The sequence below is a fragment of the Podarcis bocagei genome (genome assembly GCF_964188305.1).
Source record: "Podarcis bocagei genome assembly, chromosome: 13".
In the NCBI taxonomy this organism is placed as follows: Eukaryota; Metazoa; Chordata; class Lepidosauria; order Squamata; family Lacertidae; genus Podarcis; species Podarcis bocagei.
The window spans coordinates 42,111,758-42,127,366 of record NC_138138.1 but is presented as its reverse complement, the minus strand read 5'-3'; the positions used below and the strand labels follow the sequence as shown (position 1 = coordinate 42,127,366).

The 15,609-nt window shown below is 47.3% G+C and overlaps 1 protein-coding gene across 3 annotated transcripts in view; it reads left to right on the top strand.

Annotated features, from left to right (window-relative positions):
- HSD3B7 (hydroxy-delta-5-steroid dehydrogenase, 3 beta- and steroid delta-isomerase 7) overlaps positions 1-15,609 on the top strand; it is a 51,550-nt gene that overhangs the window by 22,120 nt on the left and 13,821 nt on the right. For all 3 annotated transcript variants that reach the window (XM_081165923.1, XM_081165921.1, XM_081165922.1), the window contains one exon: positions 9,121-9,285. In XM_081165923.1, coding sequence (XP_081022049.1) covers positions 9,126-9,285 — 160 coding nt within the window. In that variant the 5' untranslated portion in view covers positions 9,121-9,125. The remainder of the gene's footprint in view (positions 1-9,120; positions 9,286-15,609) is intronic.

The window sequence follows — 15,609 nt, the reverse complement described above, 5'->3', positions numbered from 1 at the left end:
TGCTGCATTATGTTGTAAACTGCGCTGTGGCCTTTTGATAAAGAGCGGCATATCCCAAATAAATCTACTGCTGCCAACCCACAGATTTGGCTTAGGGGCAGAAGATGTTTAGAGCACACGAAAAAATGTGGCTGGGCCCAGCTACAGTGGCAAAGTAGGGAGTCACAAAAAATCTAGAGGTGGCAGACAGATGGATAGATACAGGTTGAATTGATCTACTTTCCCCTCCTATAACGTGCATTTAGAGGGGGGGGGGAAATAAATATTATAAACCACTGGTAGCATTGCCCATGGATACAGGGGTAGGGCTTGTGTACTAATGACTAAGGTGGAGCGAAATGATGTAACAGCCGACTTAACAGAAATGAAACAAATAAGTGTTCCTGTGAATTGCTTGTTGACAGAAATGTCCCATTGTTCTGCAGTTCACAAGAAGGCACAACATGTGCGTAAGGGAACATACGCTTTCTGCTGAAAATCTATTATTAAATAGTGGTGATGCATGGGTGATTTGTTTTCCACCTGGGTGTGAAGAGGAGAGATTATATTGTCTATTTGGATTGATTATAGAGACAACTCTACAGCAGTGTTTCCCAACCGGTGTTCCCCGGCACACGAGTGTGCCGTGAGACACCGGCTGGTGTGCCGCGAGATGCCTGGAGGGAGGCGGGCGAGTCGGGCGGCGAGAGGCGGGGCGGGGGCGGCGAGGAGAGGCCGCGCCTCCTGCTGCTGCCTGGCGCTCCTCCTCGCAGCCGGCAGCGCTGCCTGGGCGCCTCCGCGCGACTCTGTCTCGCTGGGTTTGGTCTCCCAGCAGAGACGGGTCACACGCGCCCCTCCCTCCCTCCCTCAGCCTGCGCGGAGGCGGATTGAGCGCAGCTGAGAGGAGCTGCCGAGGGAAAAAACGTTCACTTTTGTGCGTCCCTCCCGGCGTGACGCTGCACGCTGACGTCACGGGGCGGGGCTTTAATGGTGGTGTGCCGCGAGATTTTTTTTTAGTACACAGGTGTGCCGTTGCCCAAAAACGTTTGGGAAACACTGCTCTACAGAGCTCTGAGTAATGCGCCTGAATGCCAGTTTCTGGAAACAACAGAAGAGGAAAGTGTCCCTTGGTTCATGTCCTGCTTGGTGATTTCCCACAGACATTTGGCTGATTCCTGAGAGAACAGGCTGCTGGTCCAGATAGGCCATTGGCCTAGAGAGCATTGTGACTAAGCAGTGTATAAACCTTTCAAAATGAGCAAAATAAAGATGCAACTGTCTCTTCAGGAATAAAAACCAGCCCAAGAACCAAGAGGACTCTTTGCGTTACGACCATTGTATCAATATTGGCTTCTGAAAGGGGGCCTTGTATAGGACTTGGCATCTATTAGACAATACACCAGTGTGTGATATCAGGTCTGTAGTTGCTTTTCACGAGAATTAAAAATGTAAAAGTTTAGTTACTACATAGAAATGCCTTGGTAAAAATTATTGCAAGAGCTGCCTAAGTGGAGACCCAACAGAGTGTTCGCAGTTTCTGAAGGTTTAACTAAAAGGTATTTGCAAATCCTGTGGACCGTAGCCAATATGAATTTCACCACAGGCTGCTCTAATCAAATGATATATGTTTCATCCCTGCCAGAAATTAAATGGATGGCTGCAGCACACTCTACGTGGGCCTGCCTTTCCAAGAGTGTTTGGAAATTTTCAGGTGTTTTGAAATGCAGCTGTTGGCCTCATAAGTGTGGCTCGCTGAGAGGAAAGAAGAACTCGCTCCAGTATTGCTCCCAACGTCATTGGTTTCCAGTTAACTTTATTCAGAAGGCTTATAGGCTGCTCTCCAGCAACCTCAATGAAGAATGGTGCTTTAAAAAACACAAATTGCAAAATTCGAAATTTAAAACATGGCACGCCACAAGGTGCAAAAGCTCTCATCATATCACTGTGGAAATACAACCGAAATGACCACATCTTGCAGCTTCTCCCCACCTGGGGGAAGGGCTGTAGCTCAGTGGTTGAGCATCCGCTTTTGTGCCCAGAAGGTGCTGGGTTCAATTCATGGCATCCCCACGTAGGACTGGAAGACATTTCCTGGCTGAAATGCTGTGGAGCCACTTGCTTGTCAGTATAGATGGTCTATATCAGTGTAAGACGGTGAGTTGTGCTCCAGCAGAGCCAATGGGTCAGGGATGATGGGAATTGTGGTTGAAACCATGAGGGCAGGGGCACCAGGCTAGGGAAGGCTGACATATTGCTCCCCTGTTTATCCCTGCCAGACCTCCTCCCCATGTGTCCCGGAAGGCCATTTGTCTAAGCCACACTCACTTGCCCTTTATCTGTTGCCCTATCTATCACTGCTACAGGCAGCATCTGAGGAACTCCCTGCCTCTTGATTTCAAACAGGCGTCTTAACTGTACTCTTTCGGATGTGTGCTTATAGCATTTTTGTTTAAGCCAGCCTATTCAAATGCGTATGTGCTGATGTGTTTTGATCTCCTTTACTGATATAGATAGATAGATAGATAGATAGATATCATAAGGATATGTACAAACACATGCTTTCATTTGTTTTTAAATGTTTTTAACTGTTATTTAGTGATAATTTTGATATATTTATTGTAAGCCACTTAAAAGGTGGTTTTTTTACTACAATCTAGCGCTATATAAATTTTGTTAAATATGTGATGTTGGATGCAGGGCCAAAAGGGAGTTTGCAGATGCCCCTGGGAAGCCCTGCGTGGTGCTTTACCAGCACCAACAACCAAACAGGCCTGAGATTCCCTGCTGCTTCTCTAGTTAACCGCTTCTCTCTTGCTCAAAGGCTACCTCACCAGCTCAGGGGTAGCCAGCTTAGCATCTTCCAGATGTTTTTGGAGGACAACGCCCATCATTCCTTGACCATAGGCCACATTGGCTGGAGCTAGTAGTCTAACTACATCTGGAGTTTAGCTTTAGCTTCCTTTGATCTTACTCTTTATACATACAGTGGTACCTCGGGTTAAGAACTTAATTCGTTCTGGGGGTCCGTTCTTAACCTGAAACTGTTCTTAACCTGAGGTACCACTTTAGCTAATGGGGCCTCCTGCTGCTGCCGCGTCGCCGGAGCACGATTTCTGTTCTCATCCTGAAGCAAAGTTCTTAACCCAAGGTGTTATGTATTGAAGTTCTCACCCTGGGCCAGCAGGGGGATACTGTAGATAGTTCAGGTCCACATATGCAAATAAGGGATCAAAAGTGACGTTCAGTGATTGGATAGTTATAGAAAGTTGTTACAGTTACAATGTACTGGAGCTCTATATACGCAGGCTGACTGAACCCTTCAGTTCAGTTCTGTTCTGGCCTGTGAATAAACCAGAGCTGTTTGAAGAATCGCTGTGTCGTCTGATATGTTCACCCACAACTCAACACGAGGTACTACTTCCGGGTTAGCGGAGTCTGTAACCTGAAGCGTATGTAATCCGAGGTACCACTGTATTTGGAATTGTAGACTGGACGTGTGGAAGGGGGGCAGCAGGACTGTGTCCCCCGCACCTGCCCCTCTGACGGCTGCGTGCTGACCATCTGCTTCCAGGCATATTTGGTCATGGCATGAAAAGCCTGACATTGCAGGAAATGAGTGGTATTTTTCTGACGGCGACATGACATTTGTTTCCTTTCCTTCTCATTTCCTTTTGGCTGCCATTTATAGGGGACTCCATTAGCGCTTACCCTCACACGTCAATTCTGAGGATAATTGCTCTTCTACATATGGTAGATCAGAAGGCGATTCAAGTTTGCAGCATGCTAGCTGCTGAATGAATAAGCAGGCGACTGTCTTCTTTCGTTTGATTTTGCTACAAAGGGTTTCCTCCTGGTATTTGCGTCTTTTGATTTCGCCCAGGTATGGTCTTTCAACAGGTTTGATGCTCACACTAATAATTGCCTTCAAAGCGTTCTGCAAACCGCAGAGTTATTTATTTATTTCAATGGATTTTAATTACGTCGTGCAGTTTTGTGATAATTTATTGCTCTAGAAATGCATTTGTATCGGCCAGTTCCTTAACTCTTTCGGCTAATTATTTTGAATTTAGTTGGGGAATATGGGCTTCAATGACTCTTGATTAATCTTTTCTAAATATGTTTGCAGCAGGAGCACATAATATCAGTAATGTATGAGCACAAATAGCTTTATAGTTTTTAAAATAAATTGCTAAGAAGGGGTGTTGGCATGTTCTGTAGATTCCCCTGATGAGGACAACGCAAAGCACTGTTAGAGATTTTGGGCTAAACCCTAGAAATTAATAAATGCTAGGATTTTGGGTTCTTTGTGATATGCAGGGAGAATATATACTGCCTGAGAGGATTCCTGGGCTGCCTTATGCAAACCAGTCTTGCTGGCTTGAGGGAAGAGCAAACAATACAAGAGAGAGACACTGAGGGTGGTCAACAACTCCTTGTCCCAGGTAGGACCAGAGACTGGATGAAATCAGGGTGAAGGCCCCCTGTGCAATTTTCCTGCAAAGAGATTGCAGCGAATGCTTTATAAAGATTGGGCACAATCTAGCCGTCAAAGCATATACCACGTCTAGCAGTTGTGGCTTCCTCCAAAGGTTCTTGGGAGCTGTAGTTTTTAAGGGTGTGGAGAGTTGTTATAAGAGCTACAGTTCCCAGCACCCTTAACAAACTGCAATTCCCAGAATTCTTTGGGGGAAGCCATGTGACTTAAAATCTGGATGATGCTGAATAAATAAGTTGTCTGGAACGAATTTTGAATTTGCCTCAGGCAGCAAAAACTCCTGGACCTGCCTTTTGTGACGGGTGTGATGTCGAAGCAGTCTTGAAACCCCTGCACCCCTTGCTATTGAAACTGACACATTTAACGTATTTCAGTTGAGCTGTGCAGAATGGTTGTACGCCCACCCCAACTCTCCGAGCAGCAGTAATTTGTAAGGAACGAGCTTACTTGGGTTTTTTGTTTCTTTGTAAGAAAAAAATCCATGAAGACTTAATGCCATCTTGCAATACTCAGTACAGCCATATCTTGGTTCGCAAACGCCTTGCAAGTCAAATGTTTTGGCTCTCGAATGCCACTAACCCGGAAGTGAGTGTTCCAGTTTGTGGACGTGCTTTGGAACCCAAACGTCCGACGTGGCTTCCGTGGCTTCCGAACATTTTGGAAGTCGAACTGACTTCCAGAACGGATTCCGTTCGACTTCCAAGGTACCACTGTATAGATGAATCTGTATACGTGTTTGTGTTTTGTGTATGCATGCACACAAATGACCCATTAGCAGAGACAAGCAAGAGACACTCCTACTAGGGAGCGGATCCACTACCCCACATTAGATCCTCAAGGAGGAAGGTGCTCCTTTTCCAAGCATGCCAAATGCTTTTACTGGAGGAAAGTGGGATGTTTCACCTTTCCCACCCTAACATTTCTGAGAAATCTGTGAATCGAAACTAGCCTTCCCGTAATTGGCTTCAGCAAAGAGGCAGTGAATGGTCATCCTGGGCCATTAAAAAAAACCACCCACCCACCCTATCAATGTTCTTTTGTGAGATCTCAGACTTTGATCTGCCTTCTCTTTTTAAAGGAAAGCCACTGTGTGATAGAGCTGGTTCTTGGACAGCAAACCTGCAACAATGCTCTGCTTTTGTGCCGCTTTTCTGAATGAATTTGGCCTTGTTTCCTAGGGGGAAACTTGCAGCAGTCTTGATTTCTGCATCTTTGGCTTGTCGGACTGACTAAGCCTCTGTTCATTTTGAGGGGCGCCTTCTGGAGAGGGCAGCGGGTGTGTCTAAGCTCTCCCCCAACCTGCATATAAGAATGTGACTCATGCAGGTTCCTATATTCCCTAGTATGTATGACAGCAAGAGACGGTTTTAAACAATTAAAAGGGGCTTGGCATGCAGACCAAAGGCCTTTGTCCCAGTGCTTAAAAAAGGAGAGTGACTCTTTGACTTGTCTGGCGGTGTTTCTATATAAAGTCTGAGCGTATAAAAGGCAGCAAATTGAAACACTTTTAAAATATGCTGCTTTTAAAGGCAGTGCCAAGCGCAGGCCTCTAAACCTTGTGAGTCTCCTTCCATGCTGCACACGCCTTTCCTCTCTCTGCCCCCCTCCACCCCATGCACACACTAAAAACTGGAATAAGTTGCAAATGGGGAATTGCTACATTTTCCATTGGGGGTGGGGGGGTAAGGTAATGGCTTTTGTTTAGACCCCTGTTTCACTTGACGGGCTGTATTACAGTTGCAGCATCCCGCGCATGAAATAGACTTTTGATTGTGCAGATGGGATTTCTTCCCTTCTCCCCATGTGCCCCCCAAAATCTCCTCTGGAAGGTTGAGGGACCCTCTGGAGCAGATTGTGGGGAGTTGTGGGGTGGCGGGCAGGGTGTTACGTCCGCAGGGGGGGGGGATGGGACTCTGAACCTAGCCCATTATAAATCCAACTGATCTTTCTCTTTGAGAGAGTGGTTAGAAATGACAAGCAGTTTTTATTCTAAAGCATTTACTTATCTGCTGGAAGCAGACTTGGAAAGGAGGCTAATGCAGCAATGTCATCTTATCACAGATTTCCTAGTAATTTGCTGTTTGGGGTTGTGAGAAGCTTAATCTGGCTACGCAAGTGTGGCGGCTTTGAGCTGATCTCTTTCTATCTTGCACTCCCACAGCCAAAGCAAGTTCTGTCTCACTCCATGACATTGTCTGCTCTTATCACCACTCATTAGCGACGTGACTAGGACCCCGGAATGCTGAATGCCAGGTTCTGTCCGCCCCACCCACAAAAAATCATGATTGCATTTTTTTATTTTATTTGGTTTGGTTTTGGTTTTTTGGGCCTTTATGCAGCTATTAACTGAGACCCCATCCACACAGTACTTTTAAAGCACATGTATAGCAGTCGTGGTTCCCTCCTCCCCAAGAATCCTGGGAACTTAATTCCCCCCCCCCCCGAGCTACAATTCCCAGCACCCTTAACATGCACATGCACTATACATTTAAAACCGTATCATGCTACTTTAAACAGCTGTGGCTTCCCCCAAAGAGTTATGGGAGCTGGAGTTTGTTAAGGGAGCTGAGACTGGCTAGTTAGCCGATCCCTATTCCCCTCACACAGCTAAATTCCAGAGTTCCCCGGGGGAAGAGGGATTGCTCTGAGAAACTCCATTTAGAAGGCATCAAACCAGGTGTGACTGGCTGCTTTCGGGGGTGTCTCTCAGGCGTGTTGAAACAGAAACAGGACACCTTTCCAAATGGTCCATTTGACAGGTGCTGAGATTAATAGGGGACATCTGTATGAAACTCCAGAAGCCCTGCAGCTGATCACTGTCCTATGGAGGAGGGGGAGGAAGACCCCCTCTCAAAATGGAGAGAGCTTGTGCTGATTTCTTCCCTTCCCCTCCAGCATTCCTCCTGCGAGAGTTTCCTTAAACCGCTTCCCTTTGGCATTTTGCAGAACCCTCCTCTTGCTTACCTGTGATAGATCACCGGGGCAACCGTTTTCCAGACCGATAATTGTGCATCTTGCGGTATAGGGGAAACAACTGGCCTGCTTCACAGTTCAAGCTGAAGTCGAGACGTGCTAAAGCAGAACCGTAAAGGTGATGGCAAGAAGTGGGGGCGCAGCTGTAAACACCCTGGATTAGGGACTGGGAACCTTTTTTTCCAACCGAGGGCTGCATTCTCCCTTCTAGACAGCCTTCCAAGGGCCACATCTGGTGGCCGGCAGGGCCAGATGAAAGGAAACTGTACCCTTTTACCTGATTTCTGCACTCACTCCCCCCTGCCCACCCTTCATCCTCCATCAAGAGTCATTGTCAGAGTTCAGGGATGCAGGCCAGCCAGGTGAAAACCCTCAAGGATGTTGCAAAGCAGGCCAGGGAGGGGGTGTGGCCTCTGGAGAGTCCTGAGGGCCAGATAGTGAGGTGTTGAGGGCCGCATTGAGGTTCTCCACCCTGTCTTGGGGCCAGGGCCGTCTTAAGCATATCCGGCGCTGTGGTTCAAAGATCCCTCCAGCACCCCCGCCCCCTTTCCCAGAGTTGTCGACCTTTCCCCGAGCCTCTGTGGGGATCGCTCTCCTCCTGCGGAGGCTTGGGAGGCAAGCTGCACGCCCGCAAGCCATATGGTTGGCGGGGCGCAGCTGGCGGGCGTGCAGGGAAAGGGGAGGCCGCCGGCAAAGCTGCGCAGCTCCCCTACTCGCTGGGGCGCCCCTGAGAGGCCAGCGCCCTGGCACAACGCGCCAGTAAGCCCAACAGGAAAGATGGTTCTGCTTGGGGCCTCTGAACAGTTTTGTGTGTGTCCAACTGTGGCCGATGGTCTCGTGCCCGTCTGTTCTTCAGACTCCTGCAGGTGCCTCAGTGCATTTGGAAAGGCATTTCTCTTCTGTTGGAGGCAGCCCCTAAAAACTGCTCTGCAAACGCCTGCCTTCCTTCTAAGGATCCTGTGCCTTCCAATGTCTCCTCTGTCGCTTTTATTTTTGTGTGCTGTCTCTTCTTTCCTTCTCTCCTGCATGTAAGCCTCACTCGACTGACCGTAAGCCTGAGGGCAGTGGGGCCTGTTTCTTTTTTTGCTTTCTGTGTGAAGCCAGGGATGTCAGAAGGCAGCAGCTTCCATCCCAACCTATCTTTGTCACAACCTCACTTTTTCCATCCTGCTGAAGTTTGGTTTCTGACAAATCCTGCATCCTTCATCTCGCTGCCTCTCTGTTTAATGTAACTTAGGTAATTATGTGAGTTATGAATCTGAAGCAATTAATGGTGCAGTTATTTCCACGCCATTCATTTCAGTGTAAACGAAATGTCAAAACAATAATTGTTTATCCCCCCCCAAAGTATTTAATTGCATATTGGCTGGGGACTTTAAAAAAACAATTTGAGCAAATACTGATTGTGTCAGTCGGACTGATTTCCGCTCCAGACCTGGGATGAAAACGTGGGCAGCAGCTATTTTTTCTTCCCTTTCCATTTGTGATGAAATTCTTTGACGTCCCTATGTGAAGCACCTAGTCCTATTAAGCATTCTAGAAATAGTACTATCTGAACCACTGCTGGGGAATCTCAGCTTGCAACTTCGGTTCACTCACCCCTTCCAGAACTCTACAGTTCTTTTGTTCCTCCAGACTGAAAGCACATTTTATCCTTTTCTTCCCACTCACAGGGCAAATGGGGTCATCAAGCAAAAACCAGATCTACCTTGTGACAGGCGGATGCGGTTTTCTGGGGAAAAATCTGGTCCAGATGCTTCTGGAGGAGGAGCCTGGCCTTGCAGAAGTGCGCGTCTTTGACTTGCACCTCGATGAAAGCATGCGACACCTGGATAGAGGTAAGGTGCCCATTCCCCTGGGTCACTTGTCTGTCTGTCTGGTTTGCTGGGTGTGGAATCCACTTCCCTGAGAGTCTTGCACAGAATGGGCAAATACATTTTGAGAGAGTCTCCAAAAATCTCTCCAGAGAAATGCCCAACTTGCCACGTTACAGGCTATAGGGGAGGATGTCGGAGCGTACCACCCAACATTTCTTGAATGAAATTAGGGGCGTCCTATTCCATAACAGAAAGGGATGCGGGTGGTGCTGTGATCTAAACCACTGAGCCTCTTGGGCTTGCCGATCAGAAGGCCGGCGGTTCAAATCCCCACGACGGGGTGAGCTCCCGTTGCTCGGTCCCAGCTCCTGCCAACCTAGCAGTTCGAAAGCACGTCAAAGTGCAAGTAGATAAATAGGTACCACTCCGGTGGGAAGGTAAACTGGGTTTCCATGTGCTGCTCTGGCTTTGCCAGAAGTGGCTTCATCATGCTGGCCACTTGATCCGGAAAACTGTCTGCGGAAGCGGACAAATGCCGGCTCTCTTGGCCTGTAAAGCGAGATGAGCTCTGCAACCCCAGAGTTGTTCACGACTGGACTTAAATGTCAGGGTTCCCTTTACCTATTACATAACAACAACAACAACGTTATTTATACAATGCCCATCTGATTGGGTTGCCCCAGTCACTCTGGGTAGCTTCCAAATTATATAAAAACACTAAAAAAACTTCTCTTTGCAGGGCTGCCTTCAGATGTCTTCTGAAGGTTGTATAGTTACTTATCTCCTTGGCTTGGGGGGTCGTCGCCTAATGCCACACCTTCCAACATTTCTCCAATGAAAATAGGGACGTCCTAAGGAAAAACGGGATCAAATCAGAAACCGGGATGGGTTCTGTAAATCCCAGACTGTCCCTGGAAAATAGGGACGCTTGGAGGTTCTGCCAGTGAGGTCATCCATATCTTGGCACCCCTAAATGCTCACTGCTCCCAAATGTTGGAGAAACCCCAGGTTCCACTGGCCCTGGTTTGGCCACCAACATCATTATGATATCAGCATAGCTGCCTCTTGTGTTTTGTTTGCTTACCCCACTTGCATTACTGCTGGTGGGAAGTAGTAAGCTCACCTCCACTGCCAGTATTTCTAGGAAATTTACATTTTCAGAATTAAAGTGGCTTAAAGAGCCCTGGTGCAACAAGTCCACTTTTTTACAATTAAAAACATTTACCTTCTCGTGGTTAAGAAAGCGATGGGGAAAGTTGCTAAGAAGCGTGGGATAAATTATTGGTTAGTGGGAAGGCTTGTAACCACCGTGCAAAGAAATTAGGATAAAATCTCACTGTCCTATAACCTCCCCACAAACAAATCAGAACGAATGCTCAGTAAAGACCGGACTTGGATACTTGAGATATATATGGTCCCGCCGTATACCTGTGGCTGCAACTTGTTTTGAACTGTTTTCAGTGTTGAATTTTAAAATTGCTGTAACTTGCCCTGGTACATTATGGTGAAGGTGGGTCAACAACAATGACAGCTGTATCAGCTCTGTGCAATTAAATATAGATGAATGCTGGAATAAAGTCCTCTGAAGGTGCCCTAAAGGTGAGGTATGAAAGGGACCCATGACGTGTTAGAGCTGCTGTGAACTGAAACTGGCACCATCCCATGCCCCTGCTGTGCTTGCTGGGGCTGATGGGATTTGTAGTTCATCAACATCTGGAGCACCAAAGGTTCCCCACATCTGAGTGTGGCGGGGACTAAAAAGCTAACTTTCTGAAAAGCCCAACTGGGTCCCTGAAATATTGGTGGAGTTTCAAAACTGGCCACAGTTATCTTCTTTAGACGTCCTTGGCTTCTAAGGCAGGTTTCCCAGTTGAGCCCCAGCTTAGCATTTATTTCCCTGGTTATATAAACAGGAGGCTGAAATATTTTCCATCTTGGCAACCTTTGTCCACCTGAGAGAGTTTCACAGAAATCAGCCCATGCAGCGCTAAGTTTTATTCATTTTTCTTGGTCGGTAGCCCTCCCCTCCGCCCTGGTGTCTAAAAGGACTCATATGTTTCAAGGTCTGAAGGTGTGTGACCTTTAAAAACACATTTTCCCCTCCAAGTAAAAAACGAGTAGTCTCCACAAGAATGTTGGAACTTAGCAGCTAGAAACCCTAGGAATGTGGATGGCAGCCAATAGCACAATAAGTCTGTCTCTTTTTCCCCCAGTCCTTGGCATCTAATTCACATGTTGCAGAGCAGTCTTATGTTTGCTTGCTTGGCAGTCAAATCCTACAGTGTTCAATGAGGCTTACTCATGAGTAAGGATGGCCTGGTGAAACATGGGACTAATGCACCTTTAATTGTTGTTGTTGTTGTTGTTGTTGTTGTTTTACACAGCTGTTAAAGGTCTGCTTTTGCATCTCTCTACCCAAGCAAGTGTGTTTTTAAAAGTTGCAGCTCCATCTGTGAATGTTTTTACACTTTGGTGTTACTGGGTTAACTGCAGCTGAGTTTGGGAGGGTGCAGAACACAAACATAGATGGCCAGAGGAGGGTGAGGGAGAAGAAGAATTGCTCATCTTTACTTGATTTTAAAAAATTATGTCCCGCCTTTCAAATCTAAAAGTTTAAAAGTTAGCTTACAGAAAAGAAAAGAAAAGAAAAGAAAAAGCTTTGATTTAAAACAAATAGCCTTTGTAAGATAGAGCTAAACATAAAGCAGCCTTAATTTAAACTATCCTGGGAATCAGAATGAATGTATTGATTGATTGATTGATGACAATTTGTATACACTGCTTAACTTCGAAACAAAAACTCTTTACAGCTTTAAAACAAAGCCCTTTACAACTTAGGCTAAATGCAACTAGATAAAATGCCAGAAATTTATACATTCCATAAAACACAATCAACAACTAAACAGAGCATTTTTTTTTTTTAGTATCAAACATTACATGTGAAAACACAAGGGAAATTCATTGAAAACATAGCAGGACTAAACAAAATATCCTCTAAGCATCAGGAAAGTAAAATATTATGCAAGAAAACCAGCTAAAAAGTATAAATTCCACCCTTTTAAAGGGTTGGTGTATCACTCCCTATAATCGGGACCCTTGACTCTCCTCATGTTGCTGGACTGCAGCTCCCATCTTCCCCGACCATTGGGCATGCTGGCTCAGCCTGCTGGGAGTTGGGAGGCCCCAATGACATGAAGAGGGCTAACTTTTCCCTGCTATAATAAAGCAACCAGTTTGGAAGCAAAGAAAGGTCCTGAGGCAGGACGCTGCATCTTTTGTACCCCTCTGGAAATCCTTTTGTGGGTGCGAGCAATGGTCACGTAAGGAAGGGAAAGTTCCTGAGAGCAAAATGGAGGCGATGCTCTGAGATGCTACAACTTGCGGGCAGCAGCATCCAGCCCGTGAGTAGTTCTCTCCCTGGAACAACCGGCCAGGAAGCCAGCCAACATGTGGTGAGAAAATGTGCCTGTGCGGTTCTTGGGGAGGAAGCTATGGAGGGCAGGATAGGGCCAACATAACACTCCGTTCCCTCGCGTTGATTCAACTGGTACAGGCCCGTTTCCCCCATGTGTGGTGCGCAGCTCGCTGTTGACCTTCAAAGCTGTTCCCTGCAAGATGCAGAGGGTGTGGTGGCAATGGTTTATTCCTGCCCCCCCTCCACCCCAAAAATGAGGGGGTTTGTTGGCAGGGTTCAAGAAGACCACACCCACACATGGAAGTGTTTTTTCCGAGCATGGACCTCCGTGCGAGAGCGTGCTCCCAGACCCGTTGTTTGGCTGCGCAGTAAACGGAATGCAGCCAGCCTTGGCTGTGGAGGGGCAGATGAGCCAAACGCCGTCCACTCCAGCTGGTTGCAATTCGCTCTCTTTGCCTCGTGCCTGGCCCGTGTCCTTTGGTGGAGCTCGCGTGCGCTGCCAAAATCTCTTTGCAAATAGCACTCAGTAGCAAGCAGCAGGGCAAAAACAGGAATCTGAGAAACAAGAATCGAGAAGCGGGAGAGGGGGTGGGGTGGGGTGGAGGGAAAGAAAGGCTTGCCTGGCGATTTCTCCCCGAGAGAAGCCCAGTAGCAACCTCGGCCTCATATTCTTCTGTGTCCAAGGTCTCTTCTGTGCTGGTTTCAGTCCAGGGTAAACAAGGCCTGACCTTGAAAGCACATCTGATTTGATTTGAGGAAGCAACGGGACAATGGAGTTTCACCGGTTTCTAGCGGCAAGGATGCAGTTTAACCAAGGGAAGGAGGTGTTCTGGGGAGAAGGAAAGAGGCTAGCTGCAGAGTCAAGGGCATGTTTTGCCAATAGTTAATAATAGGGACGCGGATGGCGCTGTGGCTTAAACCACAGAGCCTAGGACTTGCTGATCAGAAGGTTGGCGGTTCGAATCCCCGCGATGCGGTGAGCTCCCGCTGCTCGGTCCCTGCTTCTGCCAACCTAGCAGTTCGAAAGCACGTCAAAGTGCAAATAGATAAATAGGTACCGCTCCGGCGGGAAGGTAAACGGTGTTTCCGTGCGCTGCTCTGGTTTGCCAGAAGCGGCTTAGTCATCCTGGCCACATGACCCGGAAGCTGTACGCCAGCTCCCTCAGCCAATAAAGCGAGATGAGCGCCGCAACCCCAGAGTCGGCCACGACTGGACCTAATGGTCAGGGGTCCCTTTACCTTTACCTTTAATACAGTGGTACCTCGCAAGACGAATGCCTCGCAAGACGAAAAACGTGCAAGACAAAAGAGTTTTCCATTTTTTGAGTCGTTCCGCAAGACGAATTTCCCTATGGACTTGCTTCGCAAGATGAAACGTCTTGTGAGTTCTTGCGAGTTTGTTTCTTTTTTCTTAAAGCCGCTAAGCCGTTAATAGCCGCTAAGCCGCTAATAGCTGTGCTTCGCAAGACGAAAAAACCGCAAGACGAAGAGACTCGCGGAACGGATTAATTTCGTCTTGCGAGGCACCACTGTACAAGCAAAATGTCCCTCCTGATGAGGTGTGGGCAGTGGGAGTCAATACCAAAAGTTGGTAAAGTTGCATGGCCTTGCTTCTCTGCTTTGGCAGGCTCATTGTGGCAGGGAGTCCCAACACCTCCCTGGTGGTGAGCCCCATCTGCCTTCTTCCAAGCAGGTTGCTGCTTATTATACCTGTAAAAAGTGGTCTTGCTAACGTGAAGGGGATGGGGGGGGGGGGAATCTGCTAAGGCCATTCACAAGGCCTCTGTAGGGAGAAAATGTGAGTTTCCGTGGATGTCAACAAAGCTGGGGGTCGTTTATGGTACGTGAAAGTGATAGGAATAAAGAGGCGACTTATGTGAACATGTGCAAGAGTTTATTTTCCTTTCCCGCTAAGGCCCCATCTTCACTATTCATTTCAAAGCAGTGCCATCAAACTTTAAACAGTTGTGGCTTCCCCCAAACAATCTTGGGAACTGTAGTTTGTTAAGGGTGCTGATAGTTGTTTGGAGGCCCACAGAGTTACAGCTCTTTTGAATTCCTTGACAAGAGGGGTTAATTGTTAAGCCTCTCTGGGAATTGTCACTCTCTGAGGGGAACTCTTCAGCACCCTTAACAAACTACAACTCTCAGCACTACAGTTCCCAGGGTTCTTTGTTGGGAAGCCATGACTATTTACAGTGTCATGATGCTACCTTTAATGTGTAGTGCAGCTGGGGCCTAAGAGATGATTCACGTGCCACATTTTCCTCTTTATTGGGAAAGAAAAAAGCTAGGGTGTATCTGATATATACTGTGGATTAGCAACTGGGAATCCTTGGGCCAAATCTGGCCTTCTGCCAATTTAAAGGGGAAAGGGCTAGAAAGAAAGTGGTACCTTGCAAGAATATTAATTTGCAAGCAGCTACTTTAAGTAATAAGGGCTGAGGCATTTCCCATTGCCAGGTGCTACTTGCTCCAGTCTTTGTGACCAGGACTGAGTGAGGAAAGAGTGAACCAGTGCCACAACTTTTGCTTTGCTCAAGAAGCCAGTGCGGAACATGGATATTTGTTCCTGCAATGAAACAAACGCTTCACCGTGTGTGGAATTGTCTTGGTATATAGGAGATGTTTCGTCACATGAGGAGCCAATGCCCAACATCATGGGGGCCAGGAAATACCCTGAGAAGCGGCTTTGATGCTGCTAATGCAAGACAGGCTTCGGCCTGGTGGTTGCCAGGGTGGGCGACAGCTTAGGAGCTCAGCTGGAGCCACTCGGAGCGCCTTCTCCTCCCAAAAATAAAAATAAAATAAGAATAAAAAGAGTTGGGTATAAATAAATAACTGGGAAGGGTGGGAATATGACTCTAGTCCCTTCCCGGATGCCTCCTGGTGACCTCTCCTTGGTAATGGCTCTTTCAAGTTCCAGAGAA